The sequence below is a fragment of the Equus quagga genome, chromosome 13, assembly GCF_021613505.1.
Source record: "Equus quagga isolate Etosha38 chromosome 13, UCLA_HA_Equagga_1.0, whole genome shotgun sequence".
Lineage (NCBI taxonomy): Eukaryota > Metazoa > Chordata > Mammalia > Perissodactyla > Equidae > Equus > Equus quagga.
In genome coordinates, this window is record NC_060279.1 from 30,852,406 (window position 1) to 30,875,477 (window position 23,072).

The 23,072-nt window shown below is 45.5% G+C and overlaps 1 protein-coding gene across 1 annotated transcript in view; it reads right to left on the reverse strand.

Annotated features, from left to right (window-relative positions):
* Window positions 1-905: 905 nt before the first annotated feature.
* LMX1A (LIM homeobox transcription factor 1 alpha) overlaps window positions 906-23,072 on the reverse strand; it is a 151,016-nt gene continuing 128,849 nt past the window's right edge. Inside the window, exons 4-8 of the mRNA XM_046684130.1 lie at window positions 10,142-10,314; window positions 7,163-7,240; window positions 5,673-5,742; window positions 2,975-3,145; window positions 906-1,091 (exon numbers count right to left, since the gene is read on the reverse strand). Of these exons, the coding sequence (XP_046540086.1) occupies window positions 931-1,091; window positions 2,975-3,145; window positions 5,673-5,742; window positions 7,163-7,240; window positions 10,142-10,314 (653 nt within the window). The 3' untranslated portion in view covers window positions 906-930. The remainder of the gene's footprint in view (window positions 1,092-2,974; window positions 3,146-5,672; window positions 5,743-7,162; window positions 7,241-10,141; window positions 10,315-23,072) is intronic.

Genomic DNA, 23,072 nt, shown 5'->3' on the forward strand with positions numbered 1-23,072 from the left:
AGTGAGGTAGGTACATACTATCAGCCTCATCCCACACTTGCAGATGCTGAAGTTCAAGAGCAGAATTGACTTCCTAGCGCTGTCCAATAAGCACAAGTCAGAATTTAAAAGAAAGCCAAAGAGTCTAGGCTTTACGTTTTCCAGGAACATCATTAGGAATTATTCTGTCCCACCCAAGCCCAGTGATTCAACCTTAAAGAGAGCAAAAATCCAAGAGAGAACACTGTCAGCCATACAGAGTTGCCTTCCAGACCTCAACGACACTCTCTGAAAACAGAATTCACTCAAGCACTCAAAGCTATGGGGCTTGGTGGAGCAGCCCTCTCTGCCCTGCCGACAAGTCTCTTCAAACTAAAACTAAAGTTTATAAAAGTAAATTATCTCATTTTATAACTTAAGTGCATCAAGAATTTCCTTAAATATAGTTCACACTGAAAATAAAGTTACTTTTGCTGTACAGTTGGTGTCTGTTATAATTAGGAATAAACTTTGATGATAAAGTATGAAAGGTTACACACTCACGCACACATCTATCTATCTGTCTGTCTGTCTGTCTATGGGCGTATGGATGGATAGACATATGCACCTCTTGACAAGAGCTTCCCCAAAATGGTGGGAAGTTGTTTTCTAGTCTCTAGGTATCTAGTTTGCATGAGAATGTCTATATTAAAAGTCCCTGTCCTTAATGATAAACACATCTTCAGACCTAACGCTAAGACTCTTATTAGAAACATTAAACTATGCAATCCATAATGTATTCAGTCTTTGGAAATGCCGAGCTACGCCATATCATTTCACAACAGCATCCCCAACAAAACTCCCTCCCCAACCCACCTCTTCCCTGGCCATCCCCATCCTAAAGCCAGCCGACCCCGCACATAACGTGGTTGTTCCATATGGGAGCCTAGCCACAGAACTCTGGGGGAAGACTCAAGAGGTGAAGTAAGAATTCTGCATGGAGTACAGGTGGTCAATGGGGTTTCCCACTCTGGACTGCAGGGGCCCGGCTTCTGAGGTTGCTAGGAAACAGTCACCCAGGTTACTGAGGGAGGTGTCGTCACTGTCCAGGTCGTGGAAAAGGGGTTCGGCACCTGAAATGGAGATGAAACACTGGCATGAGGGCCTGGAAAAAGTCTCACTCCAGCGCTAGGAAATTCACCTGACTTCAGCGACTGCGGCGTAAGCATACCCCCCAGGTGAAGCTTTCTACTGGCGGCTGGAGAGGGGGTGGAGGTGGGAGGACATCTACAGAGAAAATAAGAGGGAGCTAATCTCTAGCCACAAAAGATCTCTAGTCTCCTTAGGGGGCTCATGCATAAGGTGTAAGCACTGAAAACAACATAAACTAGGAGATGACCAAGGGCTAAGTTGAGTGCAGCATAAGTAACGTCAGAATGTCCAGATGGTGAGTGTGGGGCATGGGCAGGTGGCAGCACCCCAGGCCAGAGAGACAGGGACAGGCTTCCCGGAGGATTTGAGGCAAAAATGGTTCTTGAAAGAGCGATGGTAAGAAAAATAAACATCAGCTCTGTGGATGAGGGTCAGGAAACCTCCTATGATAACACTTGACCTTTCAAATAGCAAGATTACACTGAGTGTCTGCTCTTTCCCCAGATCAGTCCTGCAAAAGAAAAGAAGGTCAGGTGCCCACCTTCGAGTACTTTACACCCTTGACAGAGAAGCCAGGAGGGCACACTGTGGAACAGCTGGGAGACCGCTGTGACCAGAACCTAGAGGCACATGCATTTTATCTCCACTTCAAATAAATGGGAGAGGAGACAGTGGAGTTTATAAAACTTGTCATGTGGCTTTAATTATTCATTTTACTAAAGGATTCATCATAGGAATCCTTTATGTAACAAGACCCCTAGGACTTTAAAAATTTAAAAATTTGCAAAAAAGTCATTTGTCCTGTTTCCTCTGAGCTGTCATGTGAAGACAGTACAGATGTTAACACGTGTCTTCTAAAGAAGCAGAGTATGGTCATCACTGGAGCGTGCACTGTATATCTACGTGTGTGTGAATGAAGGAGCTTCGTCAATGAAGTCTCTGCAAAGGGCCAGATCTTAATCAACATTTGCTGAATGCATCACATGGGAAAATAGGGGTGATTTTAATAATAAATAGAATTTTTTTAAATGAAGGTGAAAAAGAAGTTGCTTGACAAAATCTGTGAGCTGAGGCATGTGTCTCTGATACTAATGTTTTGAACCCTTGCTGAATAAAACTTTATTTTTAGCTCTCAGGATTATTTATTGCAGATTGCACAGTATGGACGAATGCATTACACAGGCTGCTCACTTTCTTTGTATAAAAGCGTGGTGCCCTATATTTGGCCCTGAGATGGAACTTCAGCCCTCCACTCCGGAACTTGCCCATCCCATCAGGATGCCCAGTCCCCAGCTATCCACATACCCAGCAGCCGAAGCAACCTAAGGAGGGGTGAGGTGGAGGGGGATCGAGGGTGCTTTTCACTTCACAAGTCAGTTTCTGTTTTAGGAATTACATTAGAGCACCTACTAGTATCCATGATAGGATAGTCCAATTAGAACACTTTTTTTTGTGCTCTTATATATTTTCTTTCTTTATGCAAAAGTTTGCTTAATTAAGGCCTTCTGTCTATATCACTGCAAATATTGCTTACAAACATGGAAGTGTGATACCTGGCATGAAATGAAAGACTTTGGAAATTCAGTCACAACAAACAGGTCTACAATGAAAGCACAAACCTCCTATTTAAAACTAACAAATAAGAAGCTTTGAAAGAAGAATATATGAAAACATCACTGATGACTCTGTGTGTTGGTCTTTCTTCCATAGTCATTGGTTAGGTGTTTCTAGCAGCTTTTTATGGAGCACTTATTCTGCTTTGCAGCTTCAGTGAGCATCCACTGCATAGGTATGTTTGGAAGGCAATGAGAAACTCACACAAGCAAGTTGTGAGAGGTCCCTGTGGGTCTTGAGTTGCTCTTACCATAGGGGTGCATGTGGTCTCCAGGCATCTGGGGAGGGGTGAGACCCTGTCGGAAGGGATCTGAGCTGTAGACACTCTGCTCAATGGCCAGGAGCTGCTGTGGGGTGGGCAGAGCCGTGTAGGGGTTCATGATCCCTTCCATCCCAGCACTCCCACCACCATTTGTCTGACCTGTGGGCCAAAGAAGAAGGCAAATCATTCTCCACATGCAGCCCAGCATCCCCCGCTGCGGGAGAGGGCCACAGAACACGTTCTAAACTTCACATCCTCCCTTCCATGTGTCCCTTCCCAGCAGTGGCCTTTGCTACTGCTCCATAAAGAAAAGAGAGGGAGAGGGGCAGGTGAGTGGAATGCAGGGAGCCCTGGACTTGGAGTGGGATGTGCTGGATCCGAGAGCCCACCATTGCCCCTACACATGGACTTCTCCACAGGGCTGCTTAAGGGTCCTCACAACATGGCAGCCAGCTTCCCCAGAGCTTCTCCAAGAGAGCGTAAGGCAGAAATCACCACGCTTTATGACCTAGTTTTGGAAGTCACATCCCAGGTCAGCCTATTCAGTGTCAGAGGGGACTACACAAGGGTGTGAACACCAGGTGGCAAGAATCACGGAGGGCCATCCTTGAGGTTGGTGACCACACAATCTGTGTGACCACGGTGAGATCATTTTACTTCCTGAGTCTTGGTTTCCTCATTTTTAGAATGGAAGAGGATGAGGTGGCGTCAGTGGGTCCCAGCTTGTGCCCTAGCAAGGATAGGGATGGGGCGGGCAGTTGCCTTGGAGAGCTTCCTTGAAATATATCATTAAAACAAAGGCGTTTGACAGCCACCGAAGGGCATGATCTAAAGCTCTTTCCAGCATTACGCTACTCAGAGCCCATCAGTCAAGTGGGAATCACAACACTGGCCCGGACAACCTCAGGGAACTGATATGAAGTCTCCATGAGACTTCATGCGCACTCCATGTGTGCTTTAGAACTACAACTTGCTATGTGTGTGTGCAGAATTTTATGAGAAAAAGAGGACTCAGTTCCCGCCTCCACGTCTTTGTGGTTCTCCAAACACATTTCCTTTAACTCCCAGAGACTCTATTTTCTACCAGGCTCTGCTTTCTTAAGTTGACCCTAGGAGGTGCCCTTAGAATTTTTCAAAGTCCCAAGCACTATGAGTTTGTGTTCTCATAATGCCTTGATGCACTCTTGTCCCTTTGAGTGTGTTGGCCTATATGGAGTCAACATGCATGGTTCTTCCTAAAGCCCTCTCATATCTGTGACCTCTCTGAACTTCACAGGGGCCCTGTGCCATAGGGCTGGCAGGCCTTATCACCCCACCCTAGGCATACATAGCCTGAGGTACAAAGAGACGGATAGGCTGGTCCCAGATCAAACAGCACTGGGGGTGAAGCTGGGGCAGAATTCAGGTCTCCTGACCAGCTTGCAGCTCCACCCTTCCCCAGCACCCACATCTCTGTTTCACTTTTCTCCCTGAGCATCTATCCTGCTGTTAAGATACTGTTTGGCCTAGAAAGTAAAAAACTAAGGGAACTCTTTGCTGCAAGAGTCCAATTCTAGATTGAGCCTAGCCCAGGTGTCAAGCCCAAGGCAGAGTCCAAGCAAGGACAAGGGGCTTTGTTTAGGGGCCTGAGAACCGATGTCACATTCCACAGCCTTCAAAGTGTGGTCCACAGACCAGCAGCAAGGGGAATTAGTTAAAAATGCAGACTTGCAGGGCCCACCCAGACCTTAAGAACCCGAATCTGTAGTTTACCGAATGCCAGGTGATTTATGTTCACATCCAAGTGTGAGAATGCCTGCTCTGGGGCACAGACCGACCGAATGTTCAGGGAATTCTGCTGGACGCCTGAGTTGGGGGCATATCCCTTTAAGAATGACATTGTTCTAACAGAGTTACTCTTGATTTTTTTCTTTTTAACTTCCTTGAAGGCTCCCACAACCTAACCGTCTTCACCCCCTCTCCAATCCTCACACCACCCCTATTAAAAACAACGACACATGAAGGTGCGTGCAGGTAGGGGTAAGGTGAGGCAGCATGGCCAGTGGAGCTTAGAATCAGAGAGATGGGTTCCAGTCCCAGGTCCACCCCTTACTCATCTAGCACCACAGTGAGTCTTGCAGAGCCTCTGTCTGCTCATCTGTGAGATGGGGATGCTGGAAACTTCTCCGCTCACCTGGGGCGGGGTGGCTGGAAGAGTCAGGTCCGCAGGGGTGAGTGACCTTGGGAACTACAGAAGTGCTCAACAAAGGAGGGGATAATTATTTTACTATCCTTATTTTTATCATTTCACGTTATTTTGGAAAGAAGTAAAGTCACAGAGTTGTCTTCTGTTAAATTGATTCTCCTGGAAGGAGGGGGACCAGGCAGGATGAAAAACTGGGCAGGTCTCTCACTCTGTAGGTGGTCCTGACCCAGTCCTGACACGGTGGCAGCGTCAGGGCGAGGGGGCTTTAGATAAGGTTAGTGCCACCTCCCATCAGCAGTTCTGGGCCTGCAGCTCAGTGCCCTCAACCCTCTCACTGTTCCTCAGGGCTCAGTCCTCACTGGAAGATCCCATCTCCCTAGTGGGTGTGGGCTGGGCTTCCTGGAGCCCAGAAATGTCAGTCAAGGGGCTGGGTGGTTGGTGACCTCTGGCAGGAGAGGCCTGGACTCCCGCAAGGACGGGTGGGAGGAGCTGCCAGCTCACCGGAATTCAGCCTCTGGGTGTTCTGCTGATCTTGCTGCTGTTGCTGCTGCCGCCGGGCCAACTTCTTCATCTGATGAGGAGAGGACGAGAGGATTAGAAGTCAGGTGACCTGCCACAGCTTCCCGCCAAGGGGAAAAGGGCTTGCGAGTACAATGGAAGGACCGTTTCCCCAGTTTTTACTCAGTAAAGGAGCTGGGCTTGAGGAACAGCACCTTAAGTTGGATGCCTCGCAGCTGAGGGCTTTTTACTTCACAGCAGCGGAAAGACAGCTGGCCGGGAAGCGACCACACGGCTTGCCTTAGCAAGAGCAGGGATTTCCTCTCAGCAAATAAAACTTGCTGCTTATGTTGTGACAGTTTTATGTGAGGTATCAGTGTGGGGATGTGGGGTCTGCAGCCCAGCTTAGATATGCAGCAAGGGGCTGCTGACAGGGTGATCTGGGACGAGCCATGAGGCTGTTCCCCATCCACTCTCCTAACTGCTGCCCTTGTGTTTGAGACGCCAACCAGGAGATTCATGCTCTAGTCTCCCAAAGCACCGTTAACACACACACTTCCTGGAAGGAAAATTTTAACCCAATCTTTCTCAAACTGCATTCTGTAGAACATTAGGGTTCTCTCAGAACATTAATTTTTAATAATTTTGAATATATGTGTGGATATATGTATATGTGGAGAAAACACTGGGTTTAACACAAAAATTTCTTTACTGAAAGATTTCTCAGAGCTTCAAACTCCTCTGCTTTACGAATCCACAGGTTACAGGGCCTCTCAAATCTATTGAACCACAGAGTCCTTTCAGGAAGGAATACACATCAACAACCCTGTACTGAGGAATTCACTTAGGGAAATGCTACCTTATCAGATAATGAGAGATTAATTTATCACCCACTGAAGAGCAGGGTCCTAGAAAAATGGGCTACAGGATACATGCATTTTTAGGGGTAGGAAAATAAACCAGTAAAAGGTCTAAAATAAATAAAAGACCATGGCAGGGGAATACCGACCTTGGTAGGATCCAGAGGACAATACGATGGTTTGGGCCTATCTGGGGGGTGGGGCACAGGAGAGATAAGTAAAGGCATTCATTCCACCGTGCCATAATGTTGATGTACACCAGTCATGTGTGTGCTAGGTAGGTCTATCCTTGAAGTTTTAGAAGAATTTGGTATCTGGGTTAAATAAATATGAATTAAAGAACCTGTTTTAACCAAGATACAGAAAAACATTTATTCATGCAGATGGCCAGCCAGATTCACAGTCATGGCCACTAGGAAAATAAAAGCCATTGCACTAAAACAAATGCCCTGTCTCTCCCCTTCTGCAGGTTGCTGTGACTGGAATGACTATTGTTAAGAGAATTTTGAATCAAGAGAACTACTCTATCTAATGAGCTCAGGTTAGAAACCCTGTCAGCAAGTACAATGTCCTGCTGCTATTATTTCAGGAAACCAGCCCCACAGAGACAGACCGAAGTAAGAAGCAGATTACCTTAGCTCTCTGGTTCTGGAACCACACCTGGACCACACGGACGCTCAGCCCCGTCTCTGCAGCCAAAGTCTCCCTCACCTTGAAAACATGGAACATTAGGAACACAGAAACATTGGCATCTCAGAGTAGGAGGCAGAACGTTTCCTGTGCAGTGCACAGGGACGCCAACAGGCCCCATCTTATTTAGGTGCTGGCTAGCATAAGCCCAACACAAGAACATCACTTCCTTTCAAGGGGAGAGAGGGTCCTTCGCCAGGTAAACAGAGAGAGGAATAATCGTTCATTTCGATGTTCATTCCAAGAGGTGTTTCTGGGTTTCTCTTACTCTGGAAATTACGCCTTCAAATGGTTCTTAAACACCAGCAAAATCTATTGGTGTGCTTTAGCTGTACCCCATACATATGCATTAACCTACTTAAGGAGAACTGAGGGGGAAAATCACTTTGCAAAAACAAATGGTTCCCTCTTGTTCTTCTCCTTGAGGTCTAAATTCATTGACCTCAATTTTCAGTGTTGTCCCTCATAGTTCTAGATGACTTTGGGCGTTTCATGAATATTCATATTCACTGAGTGAGCCCTGCCCAAAGAGAATAGGACAAGAGCCATCTGGAATCCAGCAGAGGAAGGCAGACAGCTCTAATGCAGGCAGATGCACTGGGGTTGTGCAGAGACAGGACAACTGGGACCATGTAATGAAGACATGTATTTAAACATCCGCTCTCCATACAGGCACAGGGTGAGGGGCTGGCAAGGTGGCCAGGAGGGAAGAGGCAAGGAGCAGAGACTTCTCAAGAGTGGGTCTGAGAGACACTGTGCCCTCATGGTTAGATTGTGGGGAGGAGATGGGCTCGAAGGGGCTCTTTGAATAAACACACAGCCTGAGCAAACTGGAGGCCTCGGGAAGTACTTCCCCTTTATCACGCCACTTGGGCTGAGGCTTAGGAGAAGTGGGATGATTAGACCAGATTTTTAAAATACATCCTTCTGCTAAGCCAACTAAAATAGCAGTGTGCCCTGGGGCCCCACCTCCACCTGCTGAAACCCTATCCATCCATCAGAGGCCCAGCTCAAAAGCCACCTGTTCCACAAAGCCTTGCCTGATTCCCCAGACAGAGGTGACCTTTCCCTTCCCTCAGCTCCCAGCTGCCCCCTGTTATGATCCTCAGAGCTTCCTCCTGGGTATTAGTTCTGTGTGCACCCATCTCTTCCCCACTGGTGGCCTGGAGGCTGCCCAGGGACAAGCACTGGGCACAGGCCATACAGAGGCTGGGAGTTTAGTACATGTCGGATAAGTAAATAAATGAGGGAGATGATAATTTGTCCTGTGTAAGCCTACTTTGAGGCTGTTTCACTTTCTACCAGCACCTGCCCTGGGGCCTAGAGAGCAGCAAGGGCGGGCAAAGGAAGATTCTGCAGGTGAATGCTTCCAAAGGGCAGAAGTGCTGGTGGACTGCATTACTGTGCAGCAAAAATCCACCCTTCCCTCCCCCGCCCACTGGGTGCGAGGGGTGGGGAGGGTGGGAGTGGTTGTCTGCTTCACTCATGCACTCACACTGGGCTTAGCCACGTGCCTTGCTTTGGCCCATGGAGTGTGAGTGGATGCGATGTGTGTGATATCCAAGGAAAGCCTTTCAATGGGCTTGCCCAGTATGACTTGGCCTCTTGCCTTCCGCCATCCTCATGAGAACAGTGTGCCCCAGGTGGCTGCTGCTCCTTCAGCCTGGACCCTCGAACGATACACAGGTGGAGCAGGCCAGAACCTGAGCCCAGTTGGGCCACAGCCAACCCACAGCCTAGGAGCAGGGAACCAATGTTTGCCGGGAGCCCCTAGGATTTTGTTGTTTCGGCAAAAGCTAATACAGATAGGGATACAGGAAAAACAATAATAAAATTTTTAAAATTTATTTCTTCCAAGAATTTCAATTATTTTTATTGTATAAATGACTGTACCCAGCATGCGGCAGGCAGTCAATAAATGGCAGGTACTTAATCAATGGATGCAGCTATTTGTGGCAGAGACGGCTGACTGTCCACAGTATCCATTCTCTCCATCCTCCTGTTAGTAATTGAATCCCCAAGTTTTAGCAAGGCATGCGGTCACCCAGATAGACTCATTTCCCAGGCCCTTGGAAGAGGTGCAACCAAGGGATTAAATTTTAGCCAGCACATGTGACCGGAAGTGATGTAAACAGACCCTGGGTATATCCTTAAAAAAGCAGCCATTGCCCTCCGCTTCCTCTTTCTCCACCATGGTGGCTGGAAAAAATGGTAACAATTGGAGCAGCCCCTTGGATCCATGTGATGGATGAGAGAGCTGCCCCGCCAGTCTTGGATTGCTCACCTCTGGAGGGTGACATAAGAAAGAAATAAACTCCTATCTCATTAAGTCACTGCATTCTTTTTTACATGAATGTCCATAGCAGTCCTATCTGTAACTGCCCCAAACTGGAAACAACCCAAACTCCCATCAGCAGGTGAATAGACAAACGAACCATGGCACATCCATACCGTGGAATACCATTCAACAGCAAAAATGGATGAACTACAACATGGATGAATGCTAAAATCACCACCCCAAGCAGAATAAACTAGACCAAAAAAGAATGCATACTACAAGCCACTACATTTTTATTCTCTTTGTTACAGCATCTCAGTCTATACCCCAACTGATACCTGTTATTCTTCTTCTTCCCATTGTTCTCCATGAAGGAAAGGTGTGAGCAAGCAGCCAATTGGAGTGGCTATGTATGGACAGAAGCATAGGGATATTCTACTATATCCCTGGCCACAGCTTCCATGATCCCTGGAGTTTCCAGTGGGGTTCAAGGTCACCTGCACAAACTCTGTCTGAACAGCCTCCCACACCCACAACACACAGCCCTAACCCCCAGGTTCCCATTGATACCCAGTGGAGGATGGAATGAATGCACAGAGGGAAGTTGGGCCTGGTCCCCTTTCCCCGCTTCTTTCCTTCTGTACCTTTCTGCACGGTTTGGAGGATACTTCAAACGAGGCCTTGAATGCTCTCCTCTGTTGGGTTGTCAAGATGGTTCTGGGACGTTTGGGGCGCTTGTGGTCTTTGCCATCCTCAGCAGCTCCTTTCCCTGTCCCATGGGCTGACTTGCAAAGACTTTCTTCATCATCACTTTTGCCTAACAGAAGCAGAAAACAATGTGTTGAGTCCCTCAAAGCCACTTCCTGGAGCTGTATGTTATTCCCCAACAGGCCCTTCGGTGCACATTCCCAGGACGGCTTTGCACATGAGTGCAATAACCTGTGCAGTACTGATTTGAAGGCCTCCAGCAAGCAGTGAAGAAAATGACTTCTAACATCCAGAGACAAGAACCAGAAAGTCCACCACTACAGCTCAGGACTTTCTCACAAGATGATGTCCTAGCTCCACGTTTACTCACTGTGTGACTTTGGACAAGTTAGATAACTCCCTGTGATTCAACATCCTCATCTGCCAAATTGAGATATAAGAGAAGCTACTTCACTGAGGTTGTCGGCAGGATTTAAGGAGCTTATACCAATAAGGCACTCAGAATGCTTCCTGGCATACAATAAATGCCCAGTAAGGGGTGGTTCTTAATTCAAGTCTAGACTGGAGAATTTGTGTGTTACTTCCTAGACATGTCTGAAATTCTAGCCACCTCCAGGAAGTAGAAAATATTACCGTTGAAAAGGCCACAGAGGACCAGCATAGACAGATAACATAGGGAGTTAGTCAAAATTGCTTGTCTATAAAATAAATAATTCTCTATTAAAGTAACTGTATTTATTTATTTATGTGAATTTCTCCAACTCTAAGAGTGAGCAATACAAGGGGTAACTTTTAAAGGACATAAACCCTCCCACATACATGGCATTTTTTCCCAGGCTGCCTCTCGCATCCTGCAGACTTCACGCTTCTGAGAAGATGCTTCCAGGCTCTGGGAAACATTGTGTGGGAGACACTTCTTTCCATATTCAGGTTAAAATTCCACATTCAGATTAAAAGCCTTAGGAGGTTGTGTGCCCAGATTACTCTAACAAGAACTTCATTTCTCTCTGGGTCCTCACGGAGCTCAGCTGGCCTCGTGCCTCCAGTGGAAAACTTTGTCCCGAGGGCTTCCCCAGCTCCAGTCCCGATTCCTGATACATAGGAGGCTCTAAATAGATGTTGTGGAAAGGATGTCTTTCCCCTTCTGCCTCACTGCCCTTGACAGTACAAATGAAAAAACCCACAAGCCAGTCCTGATGGCCTAGTGGTTAAAATTCAGCTCTCTCACTGCCTTGGCGGCCTGGGTTCGCTTCCCAGTGGCAGAACCACACCACCCATCTGTCAGCTGCCATGCTGTGGCAGTGGCTCAAATAGAAGAACTAACAAGGACTTACAGCTAGGATTTACCACCATGCTTGGGGCTCTGGGGAGAAAGAAAAAAAAAGAATATGGACAATAGATGTTAGCTCAGGACGAATCATTCCCTATAAAAAAAGAAAATCCAAGAGATTAAAGAAGAAGAATCTTCATGACAAGGAGTGGCTACTCTGGCATCCCCAACTCTGACTGCTGCTCTTTCCAGCAGGTAATTCAGTAAGCTGATCTCAGTCATATCTTGGTTTGAAGGGATTTTATGATCTTTCTAGAAGGAGGTTTTCAAAATGGCAAGGAAGAAATATGCACATAAGAAATAAAAGCCTCAGAGAAATCAGAAGGCCCCAAAAGAGGAGAAATGGTAGAAAAAAGGAAGCCATTGACTGCACAGATTCACCCTTATAAGGCCCTATATCCTGCTGTTCAGAGACCCTCCCAAAAGCCCAGTCTTTAGTTAGGTCAATTATTCTCTTTGCTGATGTACTCCTTAGGGTCAAAAGGATGCTCCTCTGGCACCAGTGATGTCTTGGTGAGATTTCTGAGGAAATGGGGCTGACACCCCACCCCAAGGACCGTGTAGATCTCCCACAAGGCAGGTGACTAAAAGGGGCTAAGTCTAGAACAAATGAGTGAAAGGTCCAAAGTATAGAATATATTTTATTAACTAATTTTTTTTTTTTGCTGAGGAAGATCAGCTCTGAGCTAACATTGGTTGCCAATCCTCCTCTTTTTTTCCTGGAAGAAGACTAGTCCTGAGCTAACATCTGTGCCAGTTTTCCTCCACTTTATATGAGGGTTGCTGCCACAGCATGGCTGATGAGTGGTGTAAGTCCTCGCCAAAGATCTGAACCTCTGAACCCGGGCCACTGAAGTGGAGCATGCCAAACCTTAACCACTATTCCACAAGGCCGGCCCATAGAATATATTTTAAAATGCAATTGTATTATCATCAGAATCATCATGTCTCAAACTAGTTATGTCCATAAAATGGTATTTGTAAATGTCTTCCAGAGTCAGTCTGATTCTTTTACCACCATTCCTCACATAGTTTGATGCAAAGATACAGTGATAACTAGGATAACGTAACTAATGAAAATTTAAAGTCTAAAACAATGCTAGATCCTGTAAGAATGGCTCATATATGATGACACAATTTAAGAAAGCAATGTGGTATCATATCCCCAAGCATGGACTTTGGAGTTACACAAACTCAGATTTAAATTCTGGCTATGCCAGTTATGTGTGATTTTGAACAAATTCTCAGGACTCAATTTTCTCATCAGCGAAAGAACAGTGTTGTTGGAATTAAATGAGATGGTATAGCTAAAGGGTTTAGCACTGTCTAGAAAGGGTTTAGAACTTAGAAAATTATCATTATTATTATTTCAACATAAAAGACGTATTCTTGATCCAAGACACGTTTTCTGTTAATAATAGTCACATATTGATGGGAGTCTGCATTAAGGTTTTTCAATGCACGTGTTCATTTCTCCTTGCAGACATGACCCTAGCCAACAATGAGAGTTGGTTTTGTGGAACGTGAGTGTATGAGAGCTTGTGAGAAGGAAGAGAAAGAGAGGGAGAGGGGGTGGGGTTGGTTCCAGAAGGAAGATGTGAATTCTGAAGTTTGTTCAGCGCCCCAGCAGGATGGCTGAGGGCCCCTGGTTTCCACCTACTGCTGCCATTGTATTCTCCCTTGCCTGGGATGCATGCACATTACCCAAGAGCTGCTATTCCCTCATGGAACAGACAGGAGGGGGAAAGAACCATCTCCTCGGCTAGCCCTTGGTGCCCATTTTGCAGGATGTAGAGGGCGCGACAGGTGTCTGCTCATTCATTCTCTCCACATCCCTATAAGAGGAGAGAGATGAAAACATTTGTTTTCAGAAGAGGAAGGAGAAGAAGGAGGAGGAGAAAGGGAAGAAAGGAGATGAGGGGAAGAGGGTGGAGGATGAGACTAAGATTTGTTTTCAATGTTTCTATCATTTTTTGTTGTGCATTTTCTGCCTCTGATTCCTCCTTTCTGCTATTCAATATCTCATTCTCTCCTCTGTCTCCTTGGGTCTCCCATTTTGTCTTCCAAGAAGCACTTCATTCTGTAGACCAGGCACTTATAAACTTTGTTTGTAAAAGGCCGGAGTGTAAATATTTTCCTCTTTGCAGGCCTTACGGGCTCAACTGAAACTCCCCAACTCTGCCATTGCAGGGGGAAAGGAGCCGCGGACAATATGAATGGGCATGGCTGTGCTCCAGTAAAATTGTTTTTCAAAACCAGGCACCAGGCCAGATTTGCCTGGATGTTATAGTTTACTGACCCCTCTCTAGACCTCTCATGACTTCCTATTCTCCATCAAAACTTACATATCCTGTATCCCATTCTTTCAGGCACTGATCCTAGGGGCAGGAAGTACTGCTGATCTGATACACTGAGGAGGCAATGACTAGCATGGTTTGATGTTCCCTCCCACAGTCAATAACATCTGCACATTGAACGGGAAATGCTCCAACCAAAGAGTCACCAGTGTGGAATTTGAGGTGTCCTGGCAGTTCTGAGTGAGAGAGATTCTGAAGATGGAAGGATGGAGGGGCCTTTTGGCACTCTCAAAGTGCAGACAGAGGCCATGACCCGGCTGCCAAGGGGAATGCAGACCATCACTAACCATCCCCTGGCTTCTGTCCCCTGTGTTGTAAGGGCTATGTTCACAGCTGTGCCCTCTGACTTTCTTGGGGAATTTCCAGGCTGCTCCTGGGATGTCCATGGAGGCTCCTGGCTACTCTCTCAGCAGGGGCAGGCCTGCCTCGCTGACCCCAACTTCTCCATGAAGATAGGCAGTGCCTAAAATATACCCTTATCGATTTGTCCAAGAGAAAGGAAAGTTCTAAAAGAGCAGGGAGATTTCTCCCAGAACCAGCAGGAGTACTGGAGAGCAGAAGATGAAGAAAAATCTTCAAACAGCAGAGATGTGGGAGTGGAGGGAGGGGCGGCCCTTCTCCGTTGCCAGAGGCTCCCACACCCAGATGCAGGCCAAGCAATCCCTCATAATTTAAGCTGACACCCCTCAGCGGAGATGAAAGGAACACCACTCACTGTCTCCGACAACAAATGTCAGCATCCCTGGAGGCCATTTAGACACAAACGCAGCATAAATCTGACTCCTAGCGGGGAAGTCCAGAGATTGTCTCCACGTACAGCTTACCAGAGTGAAATGAATTTGCTTGGCACGAAGTTTGAACATGTTTCTCAGGGCCTTTCTTTCCCCTTTCTTGTAAAAAAATCTGGAATGGTTCAGGGCTGTTGCTTTCCCCTTGCCTGGTCCTCCCACTCGTTTATGACATAAGCAATTGCAGATGAAAGACCCAGCCATGGTTTATGGCCCCGAGACGGGCTTCACTACCTGTGGGGCCCCACAGATTCATTTCAGTTGTTGGAAAAATCCCAACGGCCCATAAACAGTGCAAGAGATATCTGAGCTTGGCCCAGGAGGGAGGGTGAGGGAGGGGGACCAGAGATTCTCATGCTAGCAAAGGGAGAGGCAGGAACAGGCCTCAAATGCTTCCCCAGTGATGAGCCTCATAAATGTCCTTCAGGCTGGGGGAGTGGAGGAAGGGTCTGGGACTTGCTGTGAGTGGAGGGGGGAGAGAAAGATGTAAGGGAGGAATTTATGAAGACAGGATACATAGGAAGCTATTTCAGTCGCTGCCCTGCGTTATAGCACCAGCATTCCATCCTCCCTGAGCATAGCAGTGGTCCACCCAGGATGCAATGCAGCATTTAAAATCCAAGAGGCAGTAAGTGAAGTTCTCTAGAAAAGCAAAACCCTGCAACTACTGTTTTGAAACTGATTCAGACCAAAGCCAAGTTCCTTTTAAAATATTGGACTTGGAACTTGTTCATTTAATCATTTGCTCAGTTAGCATTTATTGCAGGCTCTTGGGTCAGGCACCGCACAGGGACAATTCTGGGATACAGAGATGATGAAGATCCAGCCTCTGCTCTCACAGACATCCCAGATTACTAGGGGAGAAAGATGCAGCACCAAAATAATAACTCTGCTCAGAGGACCTAGGGGTAGGGACTGGGGAAGGGGACACAGTGCATGTGTCACTTGAATTGAAAATGAATGACACAAACGATGAATGGAAGTTACCAGGTAGAAAAGGAGAAAGAGGGCATTTTTCGTCAAGAGAGCAGAACTTCTAATGTCCTGGAAGCAAGACACTGACCTGGGAAGGGAGGCTCATCAAACATGGAGTCTCCTTGCATGCCACTACCTACTCAGCACTGTTCAGTCACTAGAAGGGGATAAAAAAGATCTCAGAGATCAGCCCCGGCTCTTAAGGAACAGAAAACTGGGTTAGAGAGAGCTAGCATGTGTGAAACAAAGCCTATATAATAGTATTTGGTTAAGTTCTTCAGGCATAGTAAAAACTGTTAATAAAAATGTGGGCAATTAGAAAAGAGGGGTGTCAATGAACCAGAGGGGTTAGTGAAGGCAGGAGCTCAAATGTAATGGAGGTGGGAGGAGAGGATTTGGAAAGGCTGAGGGGAGGAACCAGGTGTTCTGAGAAGGGCTCAGACTGAAGAAAAGGTGAGAGAATGAATGTGCATGCAGAGATCAGTAGAAGGACCTTCAGACCTCAGGGCTTCTGCACAGGGTGCACATTCTAGGGGGAGAGGAAACGCAGGCTTGGGAGGCCTCTTACTCCAGGGGTCTTACTGTTCCAGAGCCGATGTCATCAGCATTGATGAGACACGGGGAGAGTTCTGCAGCTGGACCTACAGGGGGAAAGTGTGGACCCAGAGCACAGGGCCCTGTGGACCAGAGAAGGCACAGACACCAGATGCTGAATTGCTGTGCCCATGTGTAGATGACAACTCCAGGCCACCACATCCATTTCGAAGACTGGATTGAGGAAGTGTCTCTGGTCCCCATGCTAGACAGGAAGCCTGAAAAAGAAGACACCCACATCCCAAGCACCAGCTCTGTGCCAGGAGGGCCTGTGCCCAGGTACACATGTCATGTCATCTCCATGGCAACAGGGCATGGAAGGTTGTTTGTAACTCCCCCCTACCTAAGGAATAAAGGCAGCCTCAGAGAGGTTGAGGAACCTCTACCACCACTCAGGGCTTAAGTGGCAGGGCCAGGTTTCATGCAAGGCTTGCCTACTTCCCAGCCAGGCCCAGACACACCCCTGCAGGGAGGAGAGAAACAGACTTTTTAATCAGCAAATCACATACAAGCAAGAGACAGTGACCTGTGCATGTCCTGGCCCAAGAGTGGGGGAAATTTGGATGCTCCGTCTCCCACAGAAAGATCGCTCTTCATATTGGAAGAGCATATGGAGCAGTGGAAAGTAACTTCAGCCATGAGATAGGAGACCTGGATTCTAGTCTTAATTTTGCTCCTCAGCTGTGTACCCTTGGATGAAATTCCTCTCATCTCTGAGACTCAATTTCTTAATCTACAAAATGACATAAAAATTCCTTACGCTTACCTAATACTTTTCATGGCATCATTTTACAATCGTTTGGTTTCATTGTTTCTACCACAACACTATGAGGCAGGAACTGTGGAGTTTTTTTTTTTAACACATAAGTAAACTTTGGAGGGTGGGGGGTGATCTCCTGCCCAAGGGCACACAGCCGGGATGCTCTGTCCTCTGCCTGCGTGAGCAGCCTCATGGGTCGTTGTGAAGATCCAAGGATACCTGGTGGTTGCAAAATACCAGGTGCTGCCCAACTGCAGGCAGCGTCACTCTTATTAAAGAGTGAGGAAAGAAAGGGCTCATGGAGAAGGCTTTCCGGGGGATGGACTGTCCACCCTGAGCTCCTGCTGGCAAAGCCGTTCTTTTCAGTCCAAAAGCAACAGAGCCTAGTTTAAATCTCGGTACCCCCTACCTCTCCCCTTCCTCCCCAGGAAGGCAAGCTCGGAAGATCTTCAATCACAGCACACTAAGCATTTCAAGAGCAGAGCAGACAAGAGGCCAAGCTGCACTCCTAGTCAGGCTGTAGGTAAAGTGTCCCAAGAAGACACCTCTGTCCACTGCAGATGGGGGTTTCTGTGCCAGGCAGATGGAGGGACCTGCGGGTCAGGGCCAGAGCATGCCAGCTCAGACGTCCAGGCAGACCCCCAAGGAGAGCTGGGTCTCCACTCTGCGACTGCTGGCAGCCACCATAGCCTGGGTGCCTCTTCCGTTGCTTTCCTTAGACGGCTGGTGCTCATGAAAGGGAAACCTCGTGCTTGGGAGGTTGTAGGGAAACATGACGGTATTGGTACTGATTGGTGGAATTACCGTGGATTTGCAACAGTTTCTAACTTTTTCACATTCATGTCAGCTTTGAATAGGCTTTTGCTAACATCTACCCTGACTGTCTGCCTCTCCCCTCTACACACACACACACACACACACAGAAGCACAGGTACAAATGCTGAATGCCCCTATTCACGGATTTGTCATATATTGGAAAAACTGATAATCGGGACATCAGAAGATTCCTCTACAGCAACACTACTGGATTCAAATCAAGCACAGATAAACATACTAAATAAAAACCATCACTTGTACTGTTTTGATTTGGCCAGCCTCAGAACAGGAAACTGAGAAGCATATAATAAGTCGAATCAGAGGTTTGGGGCTCAGTGCTCAGTCTTGATAAAAGTTCCTTAACCCAGCCGCCCGATGATTCACTAGGCATGAGGTGTGATATGTATGACATTGCATTAGGTTTATATTAATAAGGTTTGAGTGTGTTTGCTCCAATTTACGAACTGACCTAAGTGGATGGAATACCATATCTCTTTGAAGTAGCCCAATTTTGCTGCATTAATTACTAGTCTTCAGGAGGATAAAATTATCTGAGAAAACGAAAATGTTTCTAGGCAGGATTGGAAGACAAAGGGTTAACTATCTCTCCAAATTAAAAAGGACCCAGACAAGGATCGTCTAGGTGAATGGGGAGTTGGGGTGAGCTGGCTAACATTCTAAATGTTCTTGTTGCAGAAGTGAACCTTCCCCAGACAAATTCATAGTAGACTTCATGCCTAGATGACCACAGCTGACTGGACAGCCTGTGACCCTGGTGGAGACATCCTGGTTCTGATCAGGCCCTCTGCTGGTTTGAAGAGGCAAGCTGAGGCCAATACCCAGCCAGGTCTATGCCTTCAGACTCTAGTCCATTCCACAAACCACTGATAGTTTCAGAAGAGCAGAAAGAAGTGAGGTCGAAGACCTAGCCTCTGTTCTTACCTCTATCACTCACTAGCTATGTGACCTAAGGCAAATGACCTAACCTCTCTGAGCTCTACCTTCCTAATTTGCAAAATCAGGGAAATAAAGACCTGTCAAGCTACCCTGAGAGGACTGTTAGAACTCAATAATAGGAGTAGATAAAAGCACTTTGAAAAAAATTATAAAATATTATAAAAATGTAAGATATTTTAAATATTTTTATTATTATGCCTCTTGACTGCTCATGAATTTACTATATATCTCCACTGACTATGAAACTCCCATTCCTCATACAAAATATCCTGTCATTCCACAACCACAATTCCACAATTGTGTCATTCCACAATCTTGAGCATTCCTACCAGACACAGGATAAGGAGGAATGAGCAAGACCAATAAAATCTCTGCCTTCCTACCTCCAGTGGCAGAAGATAGACAATGAAGAGATAAAGAAAAACATAATTTAGTCTCTGACAATGTTAAATGCTAGGAATAAAAGAAGAGCAGTGCGCTAAGGAAAAGCTGGGGAAAGATACTTTAAGTTCCAAAATTCTGTATGCCCCAAAAGATCCAAATCTATCTTCTCCTGAAGCCTCTCTCAACTCCTGTCCACATCAATTTCTTCCCTTTTCAAATACGCAGAGCACAAGTTTGTCTACCTCATCTTAATCACATGAGTATCATCAAATTAGAAGATAATTTTACATTTTGTTTTATATTATTTTCCAACCACTTTAGCTGAAAACAATATTATAAACTCTAAGTGTGGATTTTTTGAAAAAAATTGCACTGGACTAATATAGGAATTCTGAGATAACATACTTCCGGATGCAATATGGCAGAGTAGTTCAAAGCAGAGTTCTGGGCTCAAATATTTTGCTTCATGATTTCCTAGCTAGTGGTCTTGGCCAAGTTGCCTCTGCTTTAAGTCTTTCTTGGTTTTCCCATCTGTAAAATAGGGTTAAAAGCACCTACCCAATAGGATAATTATACTAATTAAATGAGACAATTTATGAACAGTATTTATGGTACTAAGCTCATGGTATCAAAAGTACCATAAGTACCATTAAGAACTTAATAAATGCTGGCTAATTATCACCATGATTATAATTTTGTGTATCTTCTGTATAACCAGAATAAGTTTCTAGAAAACAAAGACCAAACCTAAATCATCTTTGTATCCTCCACAACACACCACCATGCTGAGCACTTAGGAGATTAATCATTAATTGTTAAATAGTTTATGTCCAATTAATACAGAATGAAGCCAAAAGTCACACCGGCAATGCATTGCACTTACAGGCACACTGCGGAGACCTGTCTTTCCATTTTTCACAAATTTACGCACCAGTGCCAACCAACTTCCTGTGGATATAGAAATCATTGAAGAACTATTAGCCGTCTCCATACTTGGGGCTCAGCTGGGATGAAATTTACTTCCCTTAAACTATGATCCGAATTTCTCTTTCACATTGATATTAATCCCACTGGTAGTCCACTGTTTCATCAGTACGCATCCAGTTACACTTCCATAAGAAGAGTAGGAGAGTGGGTCATGAAAAAGAGAAATCCAAAATTACAATAATTAGGTTTAGAGAGAGGAAGAAGGGAGACTAAAGAAAAGAAAATGGAAATGGAGACAGAGAGAGGACAACATCATAGAGCAGGTACCATAGCACAATTTGTCCTCCAGCCAGTCCTCAAGTGACTGGAGCACGTGGTCTCCAAGGACAGCTGCAGAAAGGAGGGGGCACTTGGCCAGGAGGCCCTCAGCCCTGTCACGTTGGGCTGCCCTTCCTACGGGAGAGATCTTCAACAGACATTCCCATGGCCACAGTTCTTCAAAGGTGAGAACACAAGATTGGGTGAGGAAAACAAGTATTTTTCACAGGAAGAGTTTTCCCTAAATTAACTATAAAATGAGTATGACTGTGTGTGGTGAATTCCATTACAACCATTTAGAGAGCATTTATGGCTATTACCCTCAAGTGAAATTGGTGGGGATCATTACCCTAAGATGATCTTGACGTTGATGAAATGCTGAGCACCGTCATGGTCACTTTGTGTAATTAGTTAGCCTCGAATTTGTAACACTGAAAACTCTTTTCAATCCTGGCATTACTTGTAAAGTATAGAGTTTATGGTTGAAATAAGGGTTAGCACAAGAATACCGTTATTTTGAACCTGAAACCTCGGTAACTATAGTCTAGACGCTGGAGCAGTGATTCTCAAATTTGAGCATGCCTCAGGGTCACCTGGGGCGCCGGTTAAACAGGTTGCTGGCCCCACCCCCAGATTCAGTAGTTCTAGGATGGGGTCTGTGACTTTCCATGTCTAACAATTTCCCAGGTGACGCTGATGCTGCTGGTCCAAGAAACACACTTTGAGAATCAATGATTTAGAACATTTCTCTCTCTCTCTTTCCCCACCCCTACCCCAGCAGGTACACATAGGGAGGTCTGGCAATCATAACACATTCTTACTTTCAGTCAACAGAGGCCTTCATACCTTTTCAACTACTCCAAATCTTCAGAGTGATTCCTGCTTATTTTAATTTTTATTAGAAGAGAATAAAATTATGTTTAAAAAAAATCACATTTTCCCTTTAAAAATAATGGTGTGAGTAGAAGGACGGGGGGTGGGATATAGTAGAAGAGTGGGGATGAGTATATGGTAACCTGGAAGTATGACTGACACGAACACAGACAGCCCTTGGTAAGCATTGTCTTGAAGTCCCCTACCAAGAACAGGGGTTGGTTCTCCCTCTTTGTCAAGTGTGACAGCTACTTAACAGCAAAGCCATGATACCTAAGCTGGTAAGAGAGTGGCAAGCCCCTGAAAGGACTCTGCAGCATGATTCACCTCTCCTTTATCCTCCCATCAAGTTGCTCTCTTCCACCTCTGTTCATTATCACCTCTTACAGGATTGAGGCAAAGTGCTGAGCAGCCCTTCTGCTTGTAAGACCCAGATGATTCAAAGCTACACATTCACAAAACACAAATGTCATCAAATGCGTCCATTTTGCTTAATGTCCTAGACCAAGTCTTTATTTATTTATATATTTTTTTTTTGGTGAAAAAGATTGGCCCTGAGCTAACATCCATTTGCCAATATTCCTCTTTTTGCTTGAGGAAGATTGTCCCTGAGCTAACATCAATGCCAATCTTCCTCTGTTTTGTATGTGGGATGCTGGCACAGCATGGCTTGATAAGCAGTGTGTAGGTCTGTGTCCAGGATCCAAACTCATGAACCCCGGGCCACCAAAGTGGAGTACACAAACTTAACCACTATGCCACGGGGCCAGTCCCTAGACTAAGTCTTTAAATGAGTCCTCCCATGCAGTCTGATGTCTCATCTCCACTGATGCCAGAGATCTGGAGCAAGAGATTATCAGAAAGCTTAACAATGGGGAAATACCTTGCCATTGTAGGCACAGTTGAGCTTGGGAAAATGTAGATGACAAATGGGCTACAGCAGTAGCTGCAGCTTAGCTTTGCTATCAAGGTTCTAAGTTAATAGAGCTTCTCTTTATATTGTCTGTCTTGTTCTATATAATGGATGTGCACCTGAGAAGTCATGCACAGATCAAACTTCCATAAAGCTGAATTTTATTCTCCTGACATGAAGGAGTTCTTAGTTTTATAGATGCTTTATCTTCAGGGATAAATAGTTTTCAATATACAGAGGGGTCCTAATATTTCCATCATTCATGTATTTACCTAAACATTTTTTTAACCAAAAAAAATTTTATTGAAATACAATTGACATATAACATTGTGTAAGTTTAACATATACAATGATATGATTACCAACATAGCATTAGCCGACACCACTATGATGTCACATACTTATCATTTCTTTTTCATTGTGGGAACAATTAAGATCTAGTCTATTAGCAACTTTGAAGTTTATAATACAGTATTGTTGAATATAATTGCTACCCTGTGCATAGTTCTCCAGCACTTATTTATCTACTGGTTCCCAGGTTGTACCCTTAAACAAAATATCCTCAATTCCCTAACCCTCAGCCTCTGGTAACCACCATTCTACTTTCTGTTTTAAAAATATTTATTTTGCAAAGGGCTTAGTAAACATCCATGAACAAGACAAAGGTCCGGGCTCAAAGAACTTATAGTCTAGTAGAGGAGATGACAAGTTAGCAGGCATTTATGAGGCTGCAGGAGAAGTGTCTTGATGGGGAGAATTCCCCATCAAAGTGTGATGCTGGGGAGAAATCAATGGGGGAGCATCTAACGTGGTCATAGAGGATGAGGGTGGGATTCCTTAAGAAGACCTGTGGAAAAACTAGGATAGACTTAACA